Source organism: Empidonax traillii, unplaced genomic scaffold, assembly GCF_003031625.1.
Source record: "Empidonax traillii isolate 1590-97213 ecotype Southwest subspecies unplaced genomic scaffold, ASM303162v1 scaffold1140:size184413, whole genome shotgun sequence".
NCBI lineage: Eukaryota > Metazoa > Chordata > Aves > Passeriformes > Tyrannidae > Empidonax > Empidonax traillii.
Genome location: NW_020956333.1, coordinates 130,463 through 156,263, shown reverse-complemented (window position 1 = coordinate 156,263; position 25,801 = coordinate 130,463). Strand labels below are relative to the sequence as shown.

Here is a 25,801-nt window from a genome sequence, read left to right as displayed (position 1 = left end):
GTTAGCTTGCATCTACATAAAAATGTATCCAAAGCTGGGCCCAGGCTCTAGCTTTTGCAGTAGTGGGTAGAGAAGAAAGGTGACCTTTATATCTCGCATTCACATATGATATCCATCTCTTCACTCTCTGCTTGGCCAAACCAGTTTAGATTCTGACGTTCAGGATCTGTCTTGACTTCGAGAATTTGTGTTCTTGCCTGTAAACCCAGTAGGCAAAGGTTCATATCAGCTCTGCAGCTCCTAATGAGCCAAAATAAACACACACGCCTCTCACAGTTGCCTTAACCTCACAGAGGAGGCAGGGGCAGCCCTGCTTGATGGCATGGAGGCAATGACAGGGGATGAAATACTCTCTGTGGTTAACATGAGTGTTGTGGTGAACACTGGCTAATGGAGGCAAAAATTAATAAGCTGCTACAGTGCTTTTTTTGTTAAATAAATTTCCAGAAGCCTAGCTTTGTTTTTTTCCAACTTTTATCCTCAGATAAAAGCAGAGTAAGTGCAATGGAAGGAATGAACTTAGCTATACTCAGCTGGGCTTGATAGCAACTTCTACCCAAATGAAACTCCTATGCGTGCTTAATATTAAGCATACACTTCAATGATGTACTGAAAGTAGGCTGGATTGCTGAACACTTCAAAATGAAGCCCTCTAGCCTTAAGACTTCTGGAGTTCTTTCACACCCTCTCCACACCGTTTCACAGGTTTATCTGCTCTTTTGGCAGACAAACATGGGATATATTCCAATTTTTTTTCCTCCAGTAGCTGTTTTCTTCCAAATAAATATTAGGATACAAAACGTGGTACTGAGAGAAATATGAACTTTTTGAGATGAGTATGAAACAACGATGTGCTAAAATCCTAAGGCTGAAACAATAAATCATAAAGAAAGTAACAAGTGAAGATAATTTTCGCATAGGAGCTATTCAGCAATAAAATCCTTTGCAGGAAAGGAATATTGAGCCCATGAGATGATATTTTTTACACATATCTAGGAAGCAATGTCAGCTCTCTCTTTGTTATGGATTATTTGTGTTTCATTATTTTAGTAGAAATCATCTGACCATTTATACAGAAAGGATCAAGAGAAAAGACAGTGCCATTCAAGAAAGAAAACTTAAATCATTCATGTGGAGCCAAACACTCTATTTTCTGTGTTGAGAAGCTTTTATTGGATCACCACAATATTTTGGATTAGTTACACTACGGCTCTGAAATATCAAATTATAGTTTAGAAACTTTCCCAATAAAAGGAAATAAGGAAATAAGAAAATAAAGAAGCACAGTACATGAGGCTTTGGTCACTGAACTAAGCTGAATTTTAAGAGCCAGTCCCAGTCCAGTGCAGAGAAGGAACTTCTTCACACTCTTTCATAGACTCTAGTGCAGACAACTCCTTTCATGGCACATTCCTAAGGCACAAACGAAAGATTAATTTAAGGCTTTTGTTGGCATCAGGGGTGTCTGCTGAAGTAACATCTGAAGCCAGTGAAAATCTATGTCACATTTTATATCTTTATATGTTTACACAATTTTCAGAGCAAACAGCAAAACTAAATTGCAAATGGAGTTAATTCTATTTTAGCAGCTTTAGACTTCATTAAGTGGCATACAATGACCAAAAGATTGCAAAATTAGGATCACCTTCCACAAACAAATTTATCTTCTTTGGTATTAATGCTGGCTTGATAGAAATATTAGTCCCACCTGATTATTATAGCATGGCCCACCAACACTTTCAGATTTACAAAGTTTGGGGTTCTTTTTTTGTGGGAAAGCAGAAGTATCCTGGGTATTTTAGGGGTCAGGCTTCTGGCCTAAAAAACTTCGCCCTTCTGAGTCACAAAATATTTCTCTTGACTCTCTCGCCACACTGACCTTTGGTGGCTGCTGGTGACTCACAGACACAGGATGCCTGCGACAAAGGCCACGGGATGTTGAAAAAATACCTCATTGGTCTGCAAATGTGAGGCCTCCTCCACAAACCTGATGAGGGCAAGGAGCAGACAGCAGGACACCGACAGAAGAGGAACCCTATCTCTCTGCTCTGTGAAGATGGTTTAACGATTAGGAAAAACTTACACAGAAATGTAGCCACAAAGAGATGCAAAAGCAAATCACCCTTCCTACCTAAAGGGAGGCTACAGGAGAGGTGAAGGTGGACTTTTTACAGGGGCGTGTAGTGACAGGGACATGTAGTGACAGGACAAGGGCGAATGGCCCTAAAATGAAAGAGGATAGCATTATATTGAACATAAGGAAGAAGTTTGTTATTGGGAGGATGGTGAGGCACTGGAACAGGTTGCCCAGAGAAGTTCTGGATGCCCCACCTCTGGAAGTTTTCAAGGCCAGGTTGGACAGGACTTTGAGCAACCTGGTCTAGTGGAAGGTGCCCCTGCCCACAGCAGTGTGTCTAAAGGTCCTTCAAACCAAAACCATTATATGATTCTAAGTAAGACAGCTTATGAAAAAAGATCGTCAGAACAAGCTAATACCTAAAGGTGTAATGGTGCTGACTTCAATCAGGTCTCCAAAATTAGTTCTACTCCACTCTTTAAAACTTTAATGAACAAAGTACTTTATTTCATTAAAAAATGAAATATTAGTTTTACTAGTGACCCTGACAACTCGGGTCCTTGAAATATGTTATCACCCTGGCTTGGCCAACCCATAGCTTTCACATGGCTGCTAGAGAAAGGAGCATCTAATGGGGGATGAGAAACAGCAGGCATTACCCTTCCCCAGGGAAAGACATGGTTCCTTCATAGCAGTGGGTACTTTGGTGGGGCCGTCAGGATCTGCCAGTACCTGCTGCAGGGACACAGAGCTGATGGTTTTCACACACTACACCTCAAGAACCTGCTTAGTGCACTCAGCATGCTCATGTTCAAAAGCAAACAGAAGTGTGTGAATTGATGGGCTTTAGTGGAAATAGATGTGTGAAAAGATGTAAAACCAGTTTTCTAAGGTTGGACAGGCTTTATTCCAATTACAGGGAAAAGGAAAGAGCCATTCCAGGAACAGCAGTACCCAGTTTGTAAACTATTTTTCATGTTTTACCAGTTTCTGCTCTTTCAAAACCTCATTTCTTTTAAGAATAATAATATTGAGAGCAGTAAGTATGCTGTCAATTTATGGCAGCTTTGCTATTGTAGACACTTTAAAAGACAACTTGCTATATGGAACAATATTTATGTCCTTCCAGCTTGTTTTCGAAGCTTGGCTCACTCTTTCTGCCTCCTTGATAAGCCTAAATTGATACTCTGTTTAGACAGAAAAAACCTGAAGTCTGCATCCTTCTGATATTTATCAGCATACAAGGAACATGAACTTACCACCACCATTTTCCCATCAACCAGTCTTCTCTTTATCGTGGTCTCTTTGCCATTCCACTTCTGCACTTGCACCAATGAACCTTTCTCCAAGGTTATGACACTCTGCAAGGGCCAAGAGAAGAGTTTCAAACTGCAGTCCGAGCTTTGCAGATTAGAGTAGCAATTCACTTTATATTCGGCAAGATACGCACTCTTGGTAATGACTAATGACACACTTGGTAACATTAGGTTCAGCACCATACTGTTTCTTCTTTCAGTGCTTTCCATGAATGGTTTGGAAAACTTATAGTGCGCTAAGGGGGTAGGAAAAGTTCCTCCTGGTGTTCTTCTAGGAAATGTCCAGACACTCAGAGATTATCATCCCCCTTACCTTGACTTTCCGGTCATCTGCTGTTGTTTCATCAAACTGCTGGCCCAGTTTGAAAGAGATCGTTGTATTTTTAAATGTACTTTCAGTTCTGATGGTTACTATGTCTCCTTTCATACTGATGATCACATCAGGCCTTGCCAGGCCACCCAGTTTCCGAGCAGCTAAACCCACTCCTAGAAATCAGAAACAAAACAAGCATTACATTCTAGAAAGCAAGAAATCCAGTATCCTCTCATGAATCTTCAGTGGAAGAATAAGAAACAGTTTCTTCCTGAATAATGCCTGATTTAGATGAGGTGCTAATTCTTCAAATGTGGGAGTAGGAATGAGAACCTCAGTGTTCAGAGGTTGAGGCAGCCTCAGCTGACAGAACACACCTTCAGCAAGAAGTCAAGATATATGTGATTATATATCTGTGCATATTTAGCTAAGAAAAAACATATATGGTTACAAATCTGTGTGAATTTGTGTCAAAACAGAATAGACAGAAAAATTCAGAGGAATGATCTGTTTCTCCTAAAATCTTGTAAGAATCCTTTTTAAAAATTTTGTTGATAAACCTGAGAATTTGCACTTTTTTGACAGCTGCATGGAAGAAACTGGATACTGAACTGCCAATATCCTGGTGCTCATTCAGTAAAACATAATGAAGACTGGGCAATTCCTAGGTTGCTATTAACACCCCTTAAGGGTCCTTACATCTAAACCTCAGTGAGAAGTACAAATATGAAATATAAAAAAATATCAAGGTACAAGAGTAAACAGCTGCGAAGACCTTTGGAGAAATCCCTTGGCAGAAGATGTTTGTATTGCCTAGTGCTTTCCAGTTCAGTTCATTCTCTGCACGTTGTGAAGTCTGGAGCAAGTAGGAATGAAGGCCACTGGCAATGTATCACTGTTTTATAAAAGCAGAAAGGGGATAGCTGTAGTTACTGCCTTTGTTAATGCTATGCTGTGCCCAAACAAAAAGATCTGTATAAAAAGGTATAAAATTATCTGCAAAGTGTAACACTATTTGCAGTAATTATTCTAGACTAAACAATTCCATTCAAATGTTCAGAAAAAATATCTGTAGCTGGACTTTCATTCCACATTCACTCTGGTTAACTAATTAACTACAATTCTTTTGTTATTCAGTCTAACATTTCAAATAAAGGGAATCAGTGTCTCAGTGAATCATTTAGATAGCAACAGCAATGCAGTAACTGACTGTGTACTTGCTATACAGGAATGAAGGCAGCATTAAAATGAAAAACAATGCCTAATTTATTACATTCCTGGCATACTTCAGTAACAGATAGATTCATTCATAGGATTTAGATGTCTGAAACTGAAGTGTCATGAGATATCAGCTCCATTATATATTGTAAATTATCACAAGGCATGAGTTTAACAGTGTAATCAAGAGGAACATAAAAAATCTACATCTCATGACAGAAAAATAAATTAGTTCAGTTCAGTTCAGTTAGATAGAAGTCAATTTATTATGGTAATGCATCATCCACCTTTTTCATTTTAGATGTTAAAGGAAAAATTAAATTATGCTAGAAAAGTAATTAAAGTGTTTTTGTGGCCAGGAGGAAGGCATCATCTATGGGCAAAGCACTCCCAAAGGAAACCTATTGAGAAAAAAAAAAAAAAAAAGAAAAAGAAAGAACATTTCTTACCCAATTCTTTCATATAGTCATCAAAATTCTCACTGGAAACAAGTTTCCAGGTTCCCACAAATCGGTTACACATCGTTCAGCCTTTCTGAGGTGTTGGTCCTGCAGAGAGAGTCAGTGGCCACAACAGCTCTTGGTGGGAATCAGAGAGATTACGTGCCCAACTCAGATCTCACTGACCTCCTTTTAAAGAGGTCCAGTCCCTGTGGCAGTCAGGAGGGGCCAGTAGGAGAGGCAGTGCCAGGGCAAGACAATGTGCACCTTGTCCAAGGCAGTCGTGCCAGTACCACGGCTCTGGGTGACTCCTGCCTCTGTTCCCTCCACTGAATACATCAGGACACTGAAGGCACGTGAGGACGGGATGTTACCACTGCACCCACAGAGCAGGCAGGGGACACTGCAGTAGGGGTGTCAGCAGCAAGCACAAATACAGGAGCACTGTATCCTCATGACATCCAGCTCTGACTGTCCTCCCAACATTATTGCCTGCTATCACCATATAGAATAGAAATCTGTAATGATCATCTCATCCAACTGCCCCACCAATCAAGGGCTGACCAAAGTTAAAGCATTTTGTTGAGGGTATTGACCAAATGCCTCTTACACACAGACAGGCCTGGGGTTTGACCACCTCTCTAGGAAGTCTGTTCAGTGTTTGACCACTCTCTCAGTAAAGAAATGCTTCCTAATGACAAATGTGAACACATTTGAGACAGGCTTGAACTATTCCCATTCATCCTATCACTGGATATCAAGAGGAGAGCAGCACCTCATGCTTCACTTCCCCTCCTCAGGAAGAGTGTTACCACTATTGTCACTTCTGTGCTAGTAGGATAAATCAAAGCCACGTGGATTTTGGAAGGAACTGTCAAGAAGCTGATGTACAAAGCGGTTTGCAGGGTTCTTTGACTTTCATGATCCACCCTGGAAAGGGTCTGTGGATTTTATCATTTAAAGGCAAAACTGAATTACACTGTTTTTCTTAATCAGATAAATGTTCCAAATCTATGGGTTCTTCCCTGCTCATATCCCAGGCAGAATCACAAAAAGAAGCAGCCAGTCTTCACTGGCTCTCTTTGTCTGCAACTGGGCATATCCATAAGATTGGTGTATCAGTGGAGATCAGCTCTTGTGCTTCACAGGTGGATGGCATGAAAAAGGGCTAAGTCTTTAAAGTAATTATTTCTAGTTCAAAGTCCTTTGGTGAGAGGCAAGCAGATCTTCTGACTTGGGAGAAGGGAATACACTGCTTTCTTTTTGTCTTTATGCACATGGATAGCTGGTCTGTTACAGAGTTAAGAGAAGATTTAAGTCAGCACAGTCATATAAGGCATTGCATTCAAGTGTGTCCCACTACTGTCAGATTTCCCTAATGTTCCCTGCTCCCATGAAGAGACTCCACAACCTCCCTGGGTCCATGTCTTCCTCGTACTGGGGAGCCCTGAACTGGACCCAGTATTCCAACTGTGGCCTCATCAGTGCTGAGTAGAGGGCAAGGATTTTCTCACTCAACCTGCAACACTCCTAATGCAGCCCAGGATATTGCTCACTGTCTTTTGGTGCCAGGGCTTGTTCCTGGTTCATATTCAGCTTGGTCCACTAGGGCCCCCAGAACATTTTCTGCCAAGCCAAAATTGAAAGATTGAAAAATCGGAGTTTTCAGCATTCAAAACTTTTTTTTTTTTTTTAAATCCACTTTTAGAACTATTGTCTTGTGGTTAGTAAAAATCAAGCACAAAGAACAAATCCATAAACCATATGACAATCAGGATTTTAAAGCATTGTAATCCAAGACACCTCAAACTCTCTGAAACTACTTAGTGCAAGACCACATCAGATGCAATTCTGTCCTTCCTCTTCCTAAACCATCTTCCTGGAGAAAATTATTACTTGGTACATGTAAAGATTAGAGGCTTCTTTCTGACTTGGTTGAACAAGTTGTCTTTTTTGTATGATTTCTCTTTCTGGATTATGACCACTCTTCAGATCCACATTGTAAGGATGGAGAGACACTGAGATTATAGATTGTGGGATGAAATTTCTTGTATTTAGGGTTGAAAGAGTGAGATGGAGCCACTGCTGGGTCAAGGTGGGTGAGGTCTGGGTCTCGTCTTGAAAGCTGTCATAAACAAGAAAAGGAACACACTGAAACAGAAAAATAATACAGTCTGAGAAGTGAAACTATTATAGTATTTGGATTATACTGTGGTTGTGGGGAAATAAGAAGGTCTTAAGTCACAAATGTTGGTTGCATATGTGAATGGTTTTATCCCATCGACCATAACATCAATAGGGTAGGTTGAGCAAAACTTCCCATTGCTGCCCAGGTTCTAATGACACTGCAATGCAGGGAGGGAATGTCTAGAGTGATTGAAAATGAAAACAAGGCAAAAAAATAGGAAGCAGATGCTATATCTGTAATACGTAAATAAATGCAATATGTAAATTTGAAGGTGTTGTCCACACAAAACTCTTCTAAAACAGAGATGGATTATATCACATTTTGTGTAAAGAATAGCTAGCTCTTTTATCCAGTTCTCTGGAAACAAGAAAGCTCCTCCTAAATGAAACTATCCACTGTTTTTCAAGACATAATCTGAAAATGTTCTACCGTTGCTCCTCAGGCATTCTTTGTTCTTTCATTTAGTTGTCTTATCCACATAAAGACACTTTAACAAGACAAGGCTGGTGCCTTTGGGAAAGAAAAGATGATTGGGATGTTGTAAAATCAGGCCCAAAGAAATTCAAGAAGAGCAAATTAGTCAGAATAGAACAGCTACACTGCAGTACCAGTAACCTTAAGAACAAAAGTGACAGAGAATTATTTATACAGACAAAACCCCAGTCTTAAGCAGTCTCAAACAATGTTGACATTGCTACCATCTATCTCTTTGTCACTAAGAAAAATCAGTACTTTCATTTAAAGGCCTTGCAGTTTAGAAAGAAAAAGAGCAGGGAATTATATTTCAGTAGAAATAGTTGAGGAAAACAAACTTTTCTTCAAGTTTAAACAGAAAAAAGTGTCAAGAATTGTAAGTACATATGATTAAGTGGAACTTTGATTCCATTTTTTGCTCACAGCTGGAATAAAACAGTATTTGAGATCACTGAATTTGGAGATTGTGAAGCAGCACTGGAGATGAAGGTAAAGCTTGATTAAAATAGTGAACTAAAAATTCAGGGACTATTTAGAAATAAAGGTACTATTAAAAGAAATACAGAAAGTAAATTTATCTCAGTTTCTTTAAAGGAAATATGATCTGGGCAAATTCAGTGCCAAAAAAAGTCTAAATTAAATTCCCAGGAGAGCAATGAAGAAAACAGAAAGGGGAGAACAGAGGTCAAAGAAAGACTTGCTATGAGGACACCAAAGATGTTTTAACACTGACTCTACAGAGCTGAAGGATCAACTCTGAACATGGTGCCAGCAGCCTGCCTCTTCCCAATAGCTACACTGGAGTGTGCAAATAGTTTCTTGTTCCCTTAGATGGAGCATCCTACATAAGCAGAGCAGGACAACTGGGGCCAGGGGAATGAGTCCAGACTGCACTGTGCACATGGTTCTTCACTGGCCAGGATGCAAAAGTCCTTCAACTCCTTTCCAGTGGAAACAAAGAGTTAAAAAATAAACATAAAAATAACAGAAAGGTCAATGCTCAGAATAAGTCTTGCTTCCTCTTTCTCGTGAGCTGCTAAAAATCTATGTGTGTGAATCCCCTTTCTCTCTTGTCATCCCAGTAACCTGTAGTAGTGACTGAATATGCTTAGGAGCAAAGATCTCCTCCTCTCAGCATTCAAGGGTACCTGCTTCAATAAGTGTGTTGCCCAAGGGTTTGTAATGGTTTGGGGAGATCCCTTTTTTTCCGTAATGCTATGAGGTGGTTTCTGATTTTTGGAGAATAATTCAGCACAACAGAAGAGTGAGGGAGACCTGTCCTGCCCTGTAGGGAGGGACAAGCCACTGATCTGCCTTTAGTCCATAGAAATGTGTGTTGTCACCTCTGTCCAGGTCTGAGAGGAATCACCTCCATTAATTCAATAATTCACTAGGCTGCTGCCTTTTTCAGACAATAAATTTTTGCCTTCTTCAGAAAATAAATTCCAGATGTATTCATATTCTAAGAAAAGCTTCACTAATACTTTGTTATGGTGTGGTACCTGTTAAAATTTATAAATAGAATGTCACTTTATTGAAATTTCCAAGAATTGAAGTTTAAGTGGCTTGATTAATTCACAAAGTTTGAATTATTTCACCAGGTACTAAAATAAATGGAGATGCTTTCAGAAGAAATTACCTGCCTCTGAAATACTAAGCTGTGAATGCTCAAACTATAACTGTTGGTTGTATTGAGAATATAAGGTTTCTGGAAAATAAAGGCTGCTATATAAATATTGGAAATTTGACCTCTGAAATGCAGTATTTCCAAATCTGTGGACAATGGCATTTATTTAATTATGGGTTGATATTTAATGTCTATATGTAGCTTATTCAAGTCAATGTTTCTGATTCTTACAATTATCTCTCCCATGTAGATTTTCTACCACTAATCTGCAACTGCTGTTTTTTAAGTTGATGAGACTTCATAAGCAATGAAGCCAAAGTTAAAACAGAGGAGATGTTTGTTCATGGCTCTTTTAACATTTCCTGCAGGATTTACTGATAGTCTTTTGGACCTGCTTTTAAACTACTTCTCAGCTCATGCAGAGTATAGAAGTCCTTCCTTTTTCCCTCTTTAGTTGTATAAGCAGTACAAAAACTCGGGAACAGTCTGAGTCATGCAGAGGAAAGTTCAAGTGTATGTAAGGTCTCTGCTGCATGGTCCCCTCTGAGAACTGACCTCAGGAATGTCAGGAATATGAGGAATTTAGTTCACAGATCCTAATCGCAGAGCTTGAGATACGGTCATTTCCCCATTTAGTGGTTAATGCACGTATTTTGAGATTTATTGTCCAGGTTTTCCCTAGAACTCTCATTGTTTTGTCCTCAGTTTGAGTCCTCCCAGGTGTAGAAATCATAGCTTCTGTGGTTGCAGAGTTTTGAAATAGGAGACCAGGCTTATGAGCATTAAAAGAACATAGTTTGAAAATAAGCTGAGTTGAAAACATAGTGTCCAAAGGGCTTGACATCTAGAGAGGCTCACGTTCCCAAGACTGATCAAACCTAACCTAATGAACTAGTAGAAAATGCATGTAGGTAATGAATGAAGTTGTAGCACTAGCAAACTTGTATAAGCTATTAGTAAACCTGGGAGTGCTTTTTAGGTATGATTCTTAATTCAAGGCTTTTTGTCTAATCTAGGACAAAATGAGATGTTAAAGAAAAGCACATTAAAAAATAATCACAGATTAAATCTACAGTAGCTGTAATTTCACTCTTGAAGAGCTAAAGGACAACATCAAGTCACTTCAGATGGTACCCAGGCTTAAAATTGTCTGCATTTGTACATAGAGAAGGTGCCTGATACCCTGCTCACGTTTGGAAGCCAACACTGGTCATCCACAGCATCCACAAGCATCCATAGGTTGTCCTTCTCCCTGTCCCAGGAGCAACAACTTTGGCTTCAAGCCAGGAAGAGCAACCACTTTATTCCCCTGGGTGTGCACAGACTCCTTGCAGAGGGGAGCCTACACGCAGCACTCACCAGATGATGTTTCTGTGTCCAGGTCTACATCTGTCACTGCCACACAAATGCCACTCACTGGATTGACTCTGATCCTCTTTCCGCAGTGAGATGGGTCACATTTACTGAGTGTGGTACTGCCTTTCACACTATGCTTTCCTGCATCCTTTCCTGTATTACATTCCCCTCAACCTCTTACATTCCCCGTTCTGACAAAGTCCAGCACAAGCCCACGTTGTAGAAAGCAGAATATTTTATTGAATAGGCGTGACAAATTAGACTAGCTGCATGTAACTGCTTTGGGATATATATGAAAAAAGTACAGTTCTCTTTAAAACAGATTTGAGGAGTTTTTCTCCTTTGGTTAAGTGGGTTTTCTCCAGCTTCAAGCATTAGTCCTGCGTGAAGGTGTCTTCTTCATGCTTTTTCATAAACTCTTTTGCAGGAAACATTATTCATGGTGCATTCCTGGAAAGAAAGATGAATTCAATCAGCTTTTAATTCTCACTAAATATTGGTTAGTCACAAGGTAGAGAAGTACTTGTCATTGGGAATCAGTGTAAGAAAGATTTGCATTTCTCCTCCTCTAATACCAGTCGTCAAAACAGTGAAACAATTTTGAGATCTTCAGAAACAGAAGTCTAAATACAACACAGGACTGAAAGAACATTAAAGGACTGCTCTGGCGACCTCCAGGAGAGTTCTAATCTTTTAAAAATCTATAGAGAAGGCTCCTAAGACTTCTATGGAGGGTGACTGGACTCTGGAGCTGGGCATTAGCCTTTTTTTTCCTTTCACCTTTTGCAGCTGTGGCTTGTCTTTTTCACATGTGTGCATAACACATGCACACACACGGAGCTTTCAGACTTGCAGCTGCTGGTGTCAGCCTCTGCATGTTAGGCTCTGTCCTCATCTGTTTTTCTGTTAGATCAAACTCTGTTTTGTTCAGTCCTTCTTGATGAAGCTGTTATTAAAAACTATTTCTATTTCTTCTTCTCTGGTCTCTATCCAAAGAAATTTAAATATTAAATTTATGGACATATTATTTTTCCCTAGGGGAGGGCAGAACTCTTTGGGAATTTCATGTATGTGTATCATTTTGCAGCACATAGGAATCTCAGCTGCCAGAAATGAACACAGTTTTAGTCCTCTCCCAGATTCTTCAAAGTGTGTTTCCTAAAACTGTGCTGGGAAGCCCTAGACTGTAGGTGGGCCTTACTGGCACCAAGAAAAGCGCAACAGTCTATGACCAGATAAAACCAACCAACAGGGAGCTTGGACACAGGTTTCCTTTTTAGCTCAAACATCATATTATTGACACAGTTGTTGATGATGCATGAGATGGTTCCCACAGATGGCTGTTGGGCCTCTGCTGAAGAAAAAACAGCAGATTTCTTACAGTGGATGCACTTAACATGGACATTGCTAATGCTTCCTCTATACTATCCAGGACTTTGAGATTCTGATACATAAAAACAAAAATTTCCCTCATAGGGATATTGGTTTTTTTTCTTCCTACACTTTCCTAAGCATGCCTTGCTATGAATGGAGACAGGCATCTCCATACCATTCCGTAAGTTTGACAACACTTAAGTTCTAATCCACACTCCAGACTCATTCAGAGAGACTTCTCACCAAGCGCACAGAAACCTTTATGATTCTTTTTCCCTTTTCCTTTGAATCCAAAGTCATACATCAGCCAAACATGAATTCTGCATGCTAAATTCACAGCTTAATTAACAAAAATTGAACCCACCACCACCAGGTTTCCATCCACCACTTTTCTCTTTATGATGGTCTCTTTTCCATCCCACTTCTGCACCTGGTTCAGTACGCCATTGTCTAGGGTTATGACATTCTGCCAAAGGAAAAAAACAAAGTGTGGCTGTTTCATCAGGCTGCTCTGGGCTGAAGAGAAAACTATCTCCATGTCCAAATGGCACTGAGCACAAGCATCCATTGCAGTCTTACCTGTGAGGGCAGCATTTCTACACTGAGTGTCAAAAATCACAGCTCTGCCATCCTGCTCCCACATCCCATTTGAGAGGTGTATTTGCAAAGTGCCAGTTTTGAACTCACCTTTGTTTTTCTGTCATCTGCTGTGGTCTCATCAAACTCTTCACCCAGCTTGAAAGAGACCTCTGTATTTTTGAAGGTACTTTCTGTTTTGATGGTTATCACATCACCACTGATGCTGATAGTTACATTGGGCTTGGCCACACCAGCCATCTTTCTGGTAGCAAACCCCACACCTATAAATACACAATTTTTTATCTTTGCTCAATGTGGTTTTTTATGTGTTGCAAAAAACCCCCAAACAAACAAAAAACCACAACAAACAAAAACCCCACAAACAAACAAACAAACAAAAAAACCACCTTCAGTGCTGTTTCCCCTATTGCTTTCTGAATTTCAATAATTCTATGTTGCACACGTTCCTTTGTAACATCTCACTAGCTTGGAACTACTATGGACCAAGTTGGGTGGGTTGATGTAAGGAAATTCTCTACTCTGTCATTTTCAAAACAGTGTGAAGGCCAAGACAAGGTTTTAATGTCAGATTTTTGCACATGGACTTGTTCAGAACAACTGAGGTAGTTTGTACTCTAACTTATATGCTAAAGCTATCTAAACATAAATAAGCAGAAATATATGACAGTTTCCAAGCCACAAAAGCAAGGAAACAAACAAACAAACAAGGAGAAAAAAAGCGCAAGTACTTTTTAGATTTATCAGTGGCTAGGCTGAATATAAGGAAATGATTAAGAAATAGCTGGCAATGGTTACATCCTGAGTAAAATCTGGAGTAAAGATTAAGAGTGCAAGAGTCTCACTCTCTGAAAGCTTTTGGATGCTGCATAAGTCACAGTGAGTACTTTACCCCTAATCTGCAAATAACCCCCCAGCTTTTTTACCATGTACTAATTGAATCAGTGCAAGTTACCCCATGCTTCCTCCACACTAACAGAATGTCGAAAATTTTTAAAGCCCAATTTTAAGCAAGAAGTCTACACTTTTAAAGAAAAGTGTTAGACATCAAATCTTTGCAAGTATCTGCATGAATCCATACAATTTGCTTTGTTAATATTCACTGGAGGCACATGCAGAGTTTCATTAACTATAATAGCCATGGCAATTAATTGGTGTCTTAGTCCAGTAACAATGTAAAGTTGTTTGGGTGTGTTGCTTTCAGACATAGAGAAGCTTGCTGCTTTCTAGCACCACACCAATTTGCACGTTCAAGGATAAAAGCTAATTCACGCATGCACAGACTTGATTTACCTGCCATTATTCCTCCCAATCAAGGTTTTTCTACTTTATAGTAATTTAATACCACTAATTCAACAGCTGAGTTCTCCAGTTAGAGACCATCTGATCAAAATAGTAGGACTAAAACCCCCTTGATAAATAGCATAGCCAGAAAAAGCAAGTAAAGAATAAAGTTCAAAATCAGTATTTTTCCCTGTCCCAAATACAACAACTCAAAATAATAGTTCTCACCCAGTTCTTTCATATAGTCCTCAAAGTTTTCACTAGAAAGGAGCTTCCAGGTGCCCACAAACTGGTCGCACATCTTGTCAGGCTAGAAAGATATCTTCCACAGGTTCAAACAGAAATGCAGGACAGGAGGATATTATGAGCTCCAGGAGATGAGGACTTATCTTTAAAAAGGAGCCGTGGCCACATGATGCTCTGGGATGACCAATGAAGAGGGAGTCCCAGTACCCAGTGTTTTTCTTCCTCCCCTACCCCTCCTTTGCTAGTAGGTCATAGTGTTATTATTCATATGCCCTTACTAGCACAAAGATCACTGTCTTGTTTTTATTTAATTATTTTTGTCATTCAAGAACACTTCACCTTAAGGGCAAGTAATTAAATCAAACAGGCTTTCAGAATAAAAAGGTAGGCTCAACCCACAGAGAGTTATGTTCTCTCCCATATTCTTTTCTTTCATTTCAGTCTACTATATCAAATGGACACAGCTCAATTCCTAGACTGTAAGATCCAAAAGGCTCGTTGGGATAATTTAGTTTGCTTTCTGCACACATGCGGTCAGAAATATTTTCCAGAGAAGCACAGAATTACAGGAAGAAGTGGATTTGGAGCAGAGAGTGCTTGTGGTTGTAGAAGGTAAGGCAATAAAATTGCTTCCTTGCTTTGGGATATCCTTGTCATTGCACCACCTGAATCAATTGAACAATAGGTCTTTAATCTGTTTTTGTTTGATAGAGAGGGGATATGGGGCTCTGTGAGAAGAAAAGTAACAACACAGGGGATTTCTCTCCCTTTTGCTCCCATGCTTTCTGAAGACCTATGTCCCGATGACTAGCATTATGAGTAGGCATGGCATAAAGCTATACTCCAATACTGACCTTCAAAAGGTCCCTGGATCCTTCATTTGTTTTCTGTTTGTGCTGATCAGGTAACAATCTGTTTGAGGCACAATGTGTACAGGCCTGACATAATGACTTAGTCCACCTTGACTAATACCCTAAGCTCTGTCACATCTGTATCAGAAAGCAGTCAAACAATTTCTTAGACTTTCCTTTGAGTGTAATGTGCCATTTCAATGGTAAAAAGCACCTAATAAGTACAGAGTCCAGCCCCTGCAACTCTCTTTATGTGGATTTCCAGGAATTGCTCTGCTGGTTGCTAGGCATCAGATATTGTGGTCCACATAATTTTCTAAGTAATAATGCTGTAAAAAAATTATTTCTAAAGGATTGAAAGATCATAGGCATATTTGAAAGGGAATGGAGGTCAGGAGGACTCTGGTGCACCCTCCCACTCAGGTACAGTCACCTCTGAGCTTACAGCAGGCTACTCAGGGCTGTGCCCTTTTGAGGCTTGGAAAACTCCACAGATGGACTCAGCACAACTTCCCTGGGCAACCTGTACCCCTGCCTATCTGTCCCCAGGGGAAGAGGATCTCCTTATCTTCTCTCTGAACCTCTCTGCTTTCAGCTTTTGTTCATAGTTTCTCATCCTCCCACCATTCATTGCTGTGAAAAGCCTCACACAACTCCTTGATTTCTTTCCCACAGGTGTTGAGAGCTGTTGTAAGCACTCTCGAAGTTTAACCAGGATGAACCGCCTCAGTGTCACAGTTTCTTTTCATAAGACAAGTGCTCCAGACCCCTGAGCATCCTGCAGACCTTCTGCTGAACTCCAAAACTGATGCGGTACTCTGGATCCAGCCTACTGAGTGCTGAGATGAGGGGAATAATCATGCCTGTCAGCCTACTGGCTGTACTTCTGTTTATATAGCCTAGGCTGTTTTCGACCTTTCTGCTGGCAGAGCTCAGTTCACTGCCCATCAGGACCCTGAGAACCTTTTCTGCAGGGCTTCCCCCTAGTCAGTGTTCACCAAGCCTGGATTGCTGTGATAGCTGAGTATGTTTTTACATAATTAGTTACCCTCTTGTGCCTTTAAGATGGCAGTGTATGGGGAAAGTTATTCTTTTTTACTTTTTTTTTTTTTTTTCCTAGAATAGCTAATCTTAGATTTGGCCTCTTCGTTTTTGATTTTTTTTTTTCATATTCACCGACTTTGGACTAACCCCAAAATAAATAAAACAATATTCTAAATATTGAAGCCACTGATGCCTTTTTTGGTTGGTTTTCTCAGAGTGTCACATGCTCAAGTCCTCTTTAAAAGGAAACTCTGAGGGGCCCTCAAGTTTGTGTCATTATCTTGAGGTATTTTCACTTGGGACTCTTGGCTTGAGAAACGCTGCACTGTGTGCGAACAGTTTATAGGAATATGAAAACTCAAATCCATCAATTAAATAATGAGAACTGAAAGTACCAGGTGAGGATTGCTGCAGTGCTCTGGATAGAAAGGATGTGATCTGGAAGAACTCAGTTCCTGTTGGTACTTTTCTTGCCTTTTGGGAACTGCTGTGTGTGTGGCTTACTACAATTAGCCTTCTTTTTTTTGGAGAGGAAATAGGGCTTTTATATTCAAAACTATAGCCTGGCAGGGGGAACTGGCCTTCCTTTGGTGTTAACTGCTGTCTGCAATGCTGGTGCTGCTGGAAGACTTTTTTGGGAGGGTCGAAGCACCTTTCCATGTAAATCAGTTTGGAGCAGACAAGTGCACCCTCCATATGCAGTCAATTACTTGCATTTATTTAAGGTGAATCTGAGCTATTTATAGATATCTTGCAAACTGATGGCTCAAAAATGCAAGAAAAAAGCCAGCTTGTGGGTTGACTTGCTTGTTTACTTCAAAGCAAGCAGCTATATGGGAGCAGGCTTATGGCTCTCATTTGGAAAATATCTTACCAACAGTCTCACTCAGGAAAGACTTCCAGTGACAAGAGATAAACTTGTGGCAGTGATGTCATCTAATACAAATCATGCCTGCTCTCTGGGGAAAAGACATAGAGCCCTGCTGATAAAGACTGAAGTTTTTAATCATCATGAAGAAATCAGTATGACTTCTGAGCCTGGAAGTTTAAGGAAACCTGTGATTCATGTCACTTGCAGAAGTGTCTTGCCAGCAAGAGTTGGACAGCCTGGCTAAACAGCCCTGTGGTCATCGGCACTGATGTGATCTAATACCATCAAAAGAAAGGTCATCCTCAAAAGAGTAGAAACTTCCTTCAAAATAAGAAGAAATTTTGAAGAAATCACAGCAGGTAAGAAGTAAACCAAGAAAAGGAAGCTCGTGAGGGTCCAGCACAGTGAGGAAATGCTGGTAAACGAAATTCGTCTCTTAATCCGGATACAAACTGATACAGCTCAAGTCTACAAACAATGATACACTGTCTGCAGTGTGGTTTCGAGGTGCTGTGACCTTTGAAGACAGTTCCTGATGCAGGAGATGTAGAAGTGATCACAGATCACTGAATTCTGTGGTTCTGCAAAGTGGAATAGCAAAGCAACAGCTGTGCAGGGGAAACCAGTGGATGGGAAGGGGATGATGACAGATTAATTCTTATTCTATGAGTCAGAGATGGTGGAGATCTACTTGAGATAAACTCCTTTTAACAAAAATAAGCACAATAGTAACCTCCCTTTGGCTCTTTCAGGCTTGCAGGAGGAATGACGCTGCTTCCACTACAGTACATGAGAAAGAAGATGTTTATTCCTGTAGTGAAGATCTATCACTTAGGACAGCTTTTAGTTGAGGACTGTGCCAAAGCTTCCCTGGTATTTTATGTAAGCGTGGAATTATCAAAGTAAAAATACAGCTTACTCTGAAGTGTGAAAACATAAATTAACAATTATCACTATTAGCAACACTCTGCTTAAATAAAGACTTCTTTCTTCCATTCCTTCTTGTTCCAGAAGGGCAACAATGTACAACTCCTTTGACTGCTGTGGGTATTGAAGCGGTGGCTACCAATGAGAAGCAGTGTATTGGCCTTACACACTTGTCTCCATAGTTATGCTACTCTTTAAATCAAAAAAGGAATGAAAATGCATCCATGCTCAATTCCACACCAGATGCCATAGCAGACTATTAGCCCTTTAAGAATTACTTCTGTTGAAAACTTCCTTAAAAGAAATGTAGCCTCTCTGTGGGGTTATTAGTGGCACAGGTGGCAATATTAATAGTAAAAAAAAAATACATATTCTTGCCAAAGCTACTAAAAATGGGGAGTTTTCCTTAAGCAGGGAAGGAACTGCAGCTTTGATGCAAGCTTCCTTGATGCAGTAATACCTATTATTTGATGCAGTAATACCTTTTATAGCAGCCCTCGTGTCAGGAGGGAGGGACCCTGTCACAATGTCTGGTACTGCTGCAAATCGACCAAAGTAAAAAGTTTTCTTTACACTTGTCTGGTTGGATACAGGAGTGGGAGTCTCTTCTAAGGCCCAGGGTAATGTCAGGAAAAGGAATCTAATGCTGAAGAGCACATAGGAGCAGTTAAAATAATACCCATCTCTGCTCACCAACTTGCTACTTTCATTTCTGATTAATGTTTGAGACAGGTGAATTGCCTTAGATTTCTGCTTAGCCAGGAAAAGGTATAACTAAAGGTTCAGTACTCATGATGTGAGGCACTGACTTTACAAAGTGCTAACTTCAGTTGGTTTGAAAGTTCAAAAGGCCAATTGATTTTCGGTGGTATTTCAGTGGTGGGGAAGGAGGTGAGCAGGAAAAACAGCAGGTCCTTTTTCCTGTGCTCAGTCCCCAGCACGAAGCTGACGCTCCCCCACTTGTGACTGTGACTTCAGACCTCAGTCAGGACTGAGGGTACTATTGCAAATGATCACTTTGTTGAAGGAGTTAGATTTGCCAGCAACAAAACCATTTGTTAACCCAGTTACACTGCTGAGCTGTGACATTTGTACACCTCAGGTTGGTACGTCCCAGCGCTTGATTTTTTACTTTTAGTGACTCTGCCTTCTTGCATTTCTTCCTGAACTTCAGTCCAACCAGTGAGTCTCCATGTGCTTAAATATGTTTCCAATATCTGAAAGCAGGACTGTGAAAATTGAAACATCTAAAAGGTGTTTCTGAAACACTAAGCTAAGTTTGTGGTAATGGTAAGAACAGAAATGAAATCTTATAACTCTGAGGCATAGTAAAAGTAATGGCCAGTCTTTGCGAAAGAAGAACCGGGGAAGGTCTTTATACCTTCCAGCCTGTGCATTGGATTTTTTAGGTGAGACACAGTGTGCACAGAACTGAGCCCACCCTTTAATCCTGAGGTTCATCTGCCGGGGCCAAACGAGCTTGGACGGTGGCAGCGAGGTCCTCAGGATGTAGATGGATTGCCTTACAGGGCAAACGAGCTCCATCTGCCCGGGGGAGTGTCCGACTGGGAATTGAACCCGGGTCTCGGCGTTGACAGTGCCGCGCCTTAACCGCTAGGCACAGTAAGATCAAACCCAAAACAAAACTTGGTGGTTGACACCATCAACTTGGTATCATGTAATGTTTTGTAAGTTTAAACTGTTCCTATCAGCATGCCTATTCCTTAACAATCACCCTCTTGTGAAGCAAGAACATTTCCAGAATTTCACTTGTGTCTAAGACAGCAAAAGAAAGAAGTAAGTGTAAGAACTATATTTCAACAAAAGAACCCTATACAAAACATTTAAGGTCTGCTGAACCCACACTCTGAGTAAATATACATGTTTTTTGCAGCCTTGTTTCTGCATGTCTTCATTCTGCATGCTGCAGTTTATGGCTAGCTATGCTTTTAATCTGACAGCTTGCTCTGAAATTTTCGGAGATCTCTTGTATTTGCCAGAAAGCTATTTCTTATTACAGATGTATTTGGACCACATCCAAAAACCAAGTGCGCTACGTAGAGGAAAGTAAAACATCCAAGCATGAAATGCCCGGAGTTCAGACTGGAAGCCTAACCAAAAACAGCCCTCTCCCTCTGTGTGTGGCTGAGGAGCTGGTGGGTGTGAAGGCTGGCAGCTCTCTGCAGCGCTCTGCAGCTGACTGCTGCCCCCGGGCGCTGGCAGCTGGAGGGAAGGAGAAGGAGCCAGCAGCTGCTGCCCAGACACTCGCCTTGCCTGGTCCAGTGGCCTCTTACAGCTGCCTCCACTGCAGCCTCGCCACTGAATTCCGCTGTTACTGCCAATCTCATTTCACCTCATCTTGTACCACATAAAGTAGACTGGGAATCAAAAGGCTCTCCGAGGAAAGAAATGCAAAGGGTTTTCTAAAGCAATCCATTACTCCTGCCCTTCCTGCTCTGGGCAGTTGGCTTGCCAGGAACTAATCAACATTGCTTATGTTTGGCATGTAAAAACTCACATCACATCTCCAGTGGGGGAGTGCCTACAAAATGCATTACTTTATGTGAGGTAGTAAACCAGATCCCACTCAGAATGCTCTGGGGGGATGAAAAGCACAGGGCAGCTTGCACAGGGAGGATGGGGTTTGCCACCATATGTGCTGCATCCCTCCCAGCAGGCATATTCAACAGATGTAGGCAACATATATCCATCCCTATGGTTCTTGGTGACCAAATCCCTACTCATAGCTGAACCTTAGTTCTGACATACACAGGGTCTCTAAAGCTGCTAGTGACAATAACAGCACCTAGCTGAATCCTAAAATGGACCTGCAGCCCAAAAAGTACTTTAAAATGCTCTATGCCTTCTACTTTTTCCTCTCTGGAGGATGTCATCACAGCTGGCAGGCATGCAAAATTGTAAATCTCTGTTGGAGACACATGGCATGAGGCTAGACACATGCTCTTTTTTTAACAGACAGTTTCTTCCTCCATCCCTGCAGATATGGCTTCCTTATTTTCTGATATAATTTTAGTTTTGCTGTCAAATTATTTCAGCTGAACATAGCTTAAATCCTTTTATGATCTGATATGGTTTTAGGTTGTACATATCCTTGTTCTAACACTACTTTCTGCATTAGTTTTGTTAATGTGAACTTCTGGTAGGCCAATACTAACTTGCTGAAATTGTATTCAAATATTTTAAAATCTCTTCTGTCATTTTTAATCTACTGACTGGCTTATTACTCCTTCAAACTGCTCACTACAGTTAAGACATGACTGTGACACCTTGGGCACAGTTGCCAAGTCTTGAAGAAACCCCCTGCAGCTGTAGCACCTCAGGTTCTTCCCCTGCCTGTGTAACAGCTCACAGAATCACAGAGAACAGAATCATTTAGGTTTGAAAAGACATATAAGATCATCAAGTCCAGCCTTTGACCAAACACATAGACCATAGCACTAAGTGCCATGTCCAGTGGTTTCTTAAATGCTTCCAGGGATGATGATTCTACCACCTCTTTGGGTGGTCCATTCAAACGTTTAACAACCTTTTGCATGAAGAAATTCTTCCTAATGTGCAACCTGAACCTCCCCTGTTGTAGCTTGAGGCTATTTCTTCTTGTCCTGTCACTCATTGCCTCAGGGAAGAGGCCAACCCCCACCGGGCTCCAGCCTCCTTTCAGGTAGTCGTAGAGAATGATAATATATCCCCTGAGTCTCATTTTCACCGAGCTAAACAACTGAAGTGCCTTCAGCTGCTTCTCACATGACTTGTGTTCCAGCCTCTTCACCAGCTTCGTTGCCCTTCTCTGTACGCTCTCTAGCCTCTCAGTGCCCAGAACTGGACACGGCACTTGAGGTGTGGCCTCACCAGTGCTGAGTACAGGGGGAAAATCATTGCCTTGGTCCTGCTGGCCCCACTACTCCTGATGCAGGCCAGGATACCATTGGTCTTCTTGCCCACCTGGGCACACTGCTGGTTCATGTTCAGCCAACTCTCAACCAGCACCCCCAGGTCCTTTTCTGCTGGGCCACTTTCCAACCACTGTTTCCCAAGCCTGTAGCACTACATGGGGTTGTTTTGTCCCAAGTGCAGGCCCCGGCACTTCACCTTTTTGAACCTCATAGTATTGGCCTTGGTCCATCGATCCAACTTGTCCATATCCCTTTGCAGAGCCTTCCTGCTCTCCAGCAGATCAACACTCCCAACCAACATAATGTCATCAGCAAACTTACTGAGGGTGCACTTGATCCCCTTGTCATCAATAAAGATATTAAACAGGATTGGGCCCAATTCTGAACCTGGGGAACCCCACTAGTGATTTTCTGCCAACTGGATCGGCTGCATTCACCACCACTCTCTGGGCCCTTCTATCCAGCCAGTTCTTAACCCGGTGATGAGTGCACCTGTCCAAGCCGTGGGCTGCCAAATTTTCCAGGAGAGTGCCAGGGAGACAGTATCAAAGGTTTTGCTGAAGTCCAAGTAGACAGCATCCACAGGCTTTCCCTCATCCACTAGGTGGGCCACTTGGTTATAAAAGAAGATCAGATTGGTCATACAGGACCTGCCTTTTCTAAACCCCTGCTGGCTGGACATAATCCCCTGGTTATCCTGTATGTGCTGTGTGATCGCACTCAAGATGAACTGTGACATGAATGTGAGTGTCATAAGCACAACAATCAGCATCAAGAGCAGAAGAAATGAGTGTGAGAAGTGCTGCTTTCGACAGGCATTGGAACAGCCTACCCAGAGAGGTGGTGGATTCACCATCCCTGGAGGTTTTTAAGCAGAGATTGGCCCTTAGTGCCATGATATAGTAATTGGAGTTGGATCAGGGGTTGGACTTGATGATCTTGGAGGTCTTTTCCAACCCAATCTATTCTATGATTCTATGATTCTATGATTCTGTTGAAGATGAATCCCTGGGTCACAGAGCCTGAGCCAAGGATATTGGTTGCTTCATGAGCATCTGGCACAGGTTTGTTTTACAGAAATGGGCTTGGTAGAAGGAAAATTTAATTGTTTGTGTTGTACTGTTGTTCATCCAGTTTCCAGTTATTTGCTATGACAAAACCACATCCCTTTTCCTTGGAATTAGTCTGGTAGTTATATACTCCTCAGCTTTTGTCCAGGGCTGGCAGGCCTCATCTTCAATGGGAGCAGTAGAGTGCCTCCTCTACAGGAAAGCTGATACTTTGAGTGTGCTAGCGGGAGGTGGGGTATGCAGGCTTAAATTCCCTGTGGCTGAAGTGGCTACAGTAGCTACAACTCCTGATATTCAGAGAGTGGGAGATAGGGAAGTTTCATTCAGCTGTTTTGGTTACATTTTATTAATAAGACAGTTGTCTGCATCTGCATGGATCAAAAGTATGTTCACAGCTGTTAAAGCTTCATGGAAGTTCCTATGCATGGAGAGGGCTTCAGAGAATGCTCTTTCTCCTTCACTGAGCTGGCATGGGCATTTCTTCCCATGGCATGGTCAGTAGTGGAGATCCTTCTCTTTAGGACCTATAGTTCTTTGTATTTTGAATATGAAGAGCTTCCCATTTACCTTGGCATTGACAATTCTTCCTCTCAGACTTCAGTTTAAATGTTAAGCATCTGTTGGTTGGTTGGTTTGGGTTTTGTTTTTTTTTTAGTCTATCATTTACTGTTCCAGCTAACAGCTTATTACACACTGCAACAGCATAAATTTGTATTCTTCTGGTACTATGTCTCAGTCTCATCTATTGACATCCCTGTCATAGACTGACATTTATGAGGTGGGAGTACTTGATTGGAAAAAAGATGATGAATTAATGCATACATGAAGTCTTCAAAATTAGTTCAAAACAAGCCACCTTTAGGGTCATATTCAAGGTGCTCATTGAGTGAAAAATACCAGCCAATTGACATTCCTTCCTGTGGGAAGATGGGCTTGGGAAAGGCACTGGGCAGTTGAAAACCACTGAATCCACCTTCATTACCTAGCAAGGTAGTTAATACCAAGACAAAAAGGAGTGGCAATTAGTTCTAGTTCAAATCTCCACCTGCTGTTACCTGGGTTCTCCTGTGGAATGAGTGGAGGGAAGGGCTCAAATGATCACCGTGATCACCTTAATACCCGTTCAGGTAGATTTTGAGAGTTACAGATCCTCAGGATGTTTTTGGACTCTGCCATGGAAAAGTACAAAATCTTGGCCACACTGAGCAATGTGTCTCTGAGGACTCACTACCTAAAGAGAAAGTGGCATTATCCATGGTACTTGGGTATCATTTGATGCCACAGTGGACCACTGTGCCTTGAAAGAGCTGCTTGCATCTCTGGGCAGATTCCACATAGACAAAGTCCATTTTTTGCAGCAGTGAAAAATGCAGTATGAGTAACTGTGATGGCAGATGCAGATGCTGTGTAACTAAGCCTGCAGAAAGAAGCCTCACTGTGCTGAATGTGGTGTTTTAAAGCCATACCTGATCCCTGACATAGTAATAGAATGCCATCAAGTGTTGCTGAATTGCTATTAATAATTGTATGTGCTATTAGTAGGATACACAATGCAGAGAAGCTTTTCAAGTCTCACTGCCAGTTCTTTTAAAACTACAGGAACACTAGATGAGCACAGAGCTCTAATCCAATGTAATTGCTAACAAGGCCAAGATCCTTCCTGATTTTGTAAGTCATCAAGGAAAGTGCTTGGTAGTTCAGTTCACATAGGCCCAATTCTGCATGGATTTAAAGGAAAGAGTAGTCATGTTCACTAATCCTAAATCATGATTGTTCTTCTTGAGTTTCAGTGTCCTTCTACGTCCCATTAGGAATATAATTTAAAATTATCTACAAGAGTACTGATGAGAAACTCCTCCATGTAGCATGAGAACTTGCTTGTGAACTGTTTTGATTATATTTGAGATGTGCAATCAGAAATTTATAAAAGCAATAATAAAAAGTCTTACAATTGTCCTGGTTCCTGCCAGGACAGGGTTAATTTTTGTAGTAGCCAGGAGGGAGCATGGCTAAGACCTAGAGTTTATTCTATACCACCTTAGGTCATTTTCCAGGAATGGGGAAAAGGGTCCCTTCCAGGTTCAGGGAGTGTGGTGGTGGTTTGTGTATTGCCAATTTCTGCTTGGTGAGCATTTCGCATGTGAATCGCTTCTTGTACACAGTTTTATTAATATTGCTGTTGTTACCATTTGTTTTCCTATTTAATTGCTGTTTGTAGTAAATTGTTCATATCTCAACCTGTGATCTTTACCTTTTGTGCCTCCGATTCTCACCATCTCACTGCAGGGGGAAGGAGAGGCGGAGGAGTGAGTAACATGTGGTTTGGAGTGTTCCAGTGGTAACCCTGGATTGGGGAACACCATTCCTAAACCACAACACAAGCATATTGAAAGCATCCCTGCAACTAATCTGCCAGTTATGTTGTTAATTAAAACTCACAAACACACAAATAAATGAATTTGCTGAATTTGCTGCCAAAGGAACTAGTTTGAGCAATGCTGAAGTTGTTTCCTGTAATGGTATAGAGGTAGTCTAAGATTGAATAGTCCAGGTCAACAAACTGGCTATCCTTGGATGAGCATGGCTCTCTATAAGCAAACAACTCATGAAGTCT

General features: G+C 41.2%; 2 protein-coding genes and 1 long non-coding RNA gene across 3 annotated transcripts; 1 reads left to right on the top strand and 2 right to left on the bottom strand.

The window, feature by feature from the left end:
• Positions 1-1,149: 1,149 nt before the first annotated feature.
• Positions 1,150-5,533, bottom strand: LOC114068895 (myelin P2 protein-like). Its single transcript, XM_027905321.1, has 4 exons — positions 5,374-5,533; positions 3,707-3,879; positions 3,337-3,438; positions 1,150-1,413 (listed from the first exon to the last, which is right to left on the bottom strand). The coding sequence occupies exons 1-4, from the start codon at positions 5,444-5,446 to the stop codon at positions 1,363-1,365; spliced, it is 399 nt and encodes a 132-aa protein (XP_027761122.1). The 5' UTR covers positions 5,447-5,533; the 3' UTR covers positions 1,150-1,362.
• Positions 5,534-11,226: 5,693 nt separating this feature from the next.
• Positions 11,227-14,635, bottom strand: LOC114068896 (fatty acid-binding protein, adipocyte). The gene is made up of 4 exons (XM_027905323.1): positions 14,493-14,635; positions 13,071-13,243; positions 12,748-12,849; positions 11,227-11,459 (listed from the first exon to the last, which is right to left on the bottom strand). The coding sequence occupies exons 1-4, from the start codon at positions 14,563-14,565 to the stop codon at positions 11,409-11,411; spliced, it is 399 nt and encodes a 132-aa protein (XP_027761124.1). The 5' UTR covers positions 14,566-14,635; the 3' UTR covers positions 11,227-11,408.
• On the top strand, positions 13,831-17,240 carry LOC114068897. The gene is made up of 3 exons (XR_003573684.1): positions 13,831-13,859; positions 14,952-15,122; positions 16,037-17,240. It is a non-coding gene; the product is annotated as an uncharacterized LOC114068897 (long non-coding RNA).
• The last annotated feature ends 8,561 nt before the right edge of the window (positions 17,241-25,801 follow it).

What these genes read in the sequence shown, in the direction of transcription:
- LOC114068895 (XM_027905321.1), bottom strand. Translation starts at nt 5,446, where the DNA reads ATGTGTAACCGATTTGTGGGAACCTGGAAACTTGTTTCCAGTGAGAAT. An exon ending in TGACTATATGAAAGAATTGG is followed by an intron (nt 3,880 to 5,373) that starts GTAAGAAATGTT and finishes TCTGATTTCTAG; the next exon opens with GAGTGGGTTTAGCTGCTCGG. An exon ending in TTGATGGGAAAATGGTGGTG is followed by an intron (nt 1,414 to 3,336) that starts GTAAGTTCATGT and finishes TTTGTGCCTTAG; the next exon opens with GAATGTGCCATGAAAGGAGT.
- LOC114068896 (XM_027905323.1), bottom strand. Translation starts at nt 14,565, where the DNA reads ATGTGCGACCAGTTTGTGGGCACCTGGAAGCTCCTTTCTAGTGAAAAC. An exon ending in GGACTATATGAAAGAACTGG is followed by an intron (nt 13,244 to 14,492) that starts GTGAGAACTATT and finishes GTGTATTTATAG; the next exon opens with GTGTGGGGTTTGCTACCAGA. An exon ending in TGGATGGAAACCTGGTGGTG is followed by an intron (nt 11,460 to 12,747) that starts GTGGGTTCAATT and finishes CTTTCTTTCCAG; the next exon opens with GAATGCACCATGAATAATGT.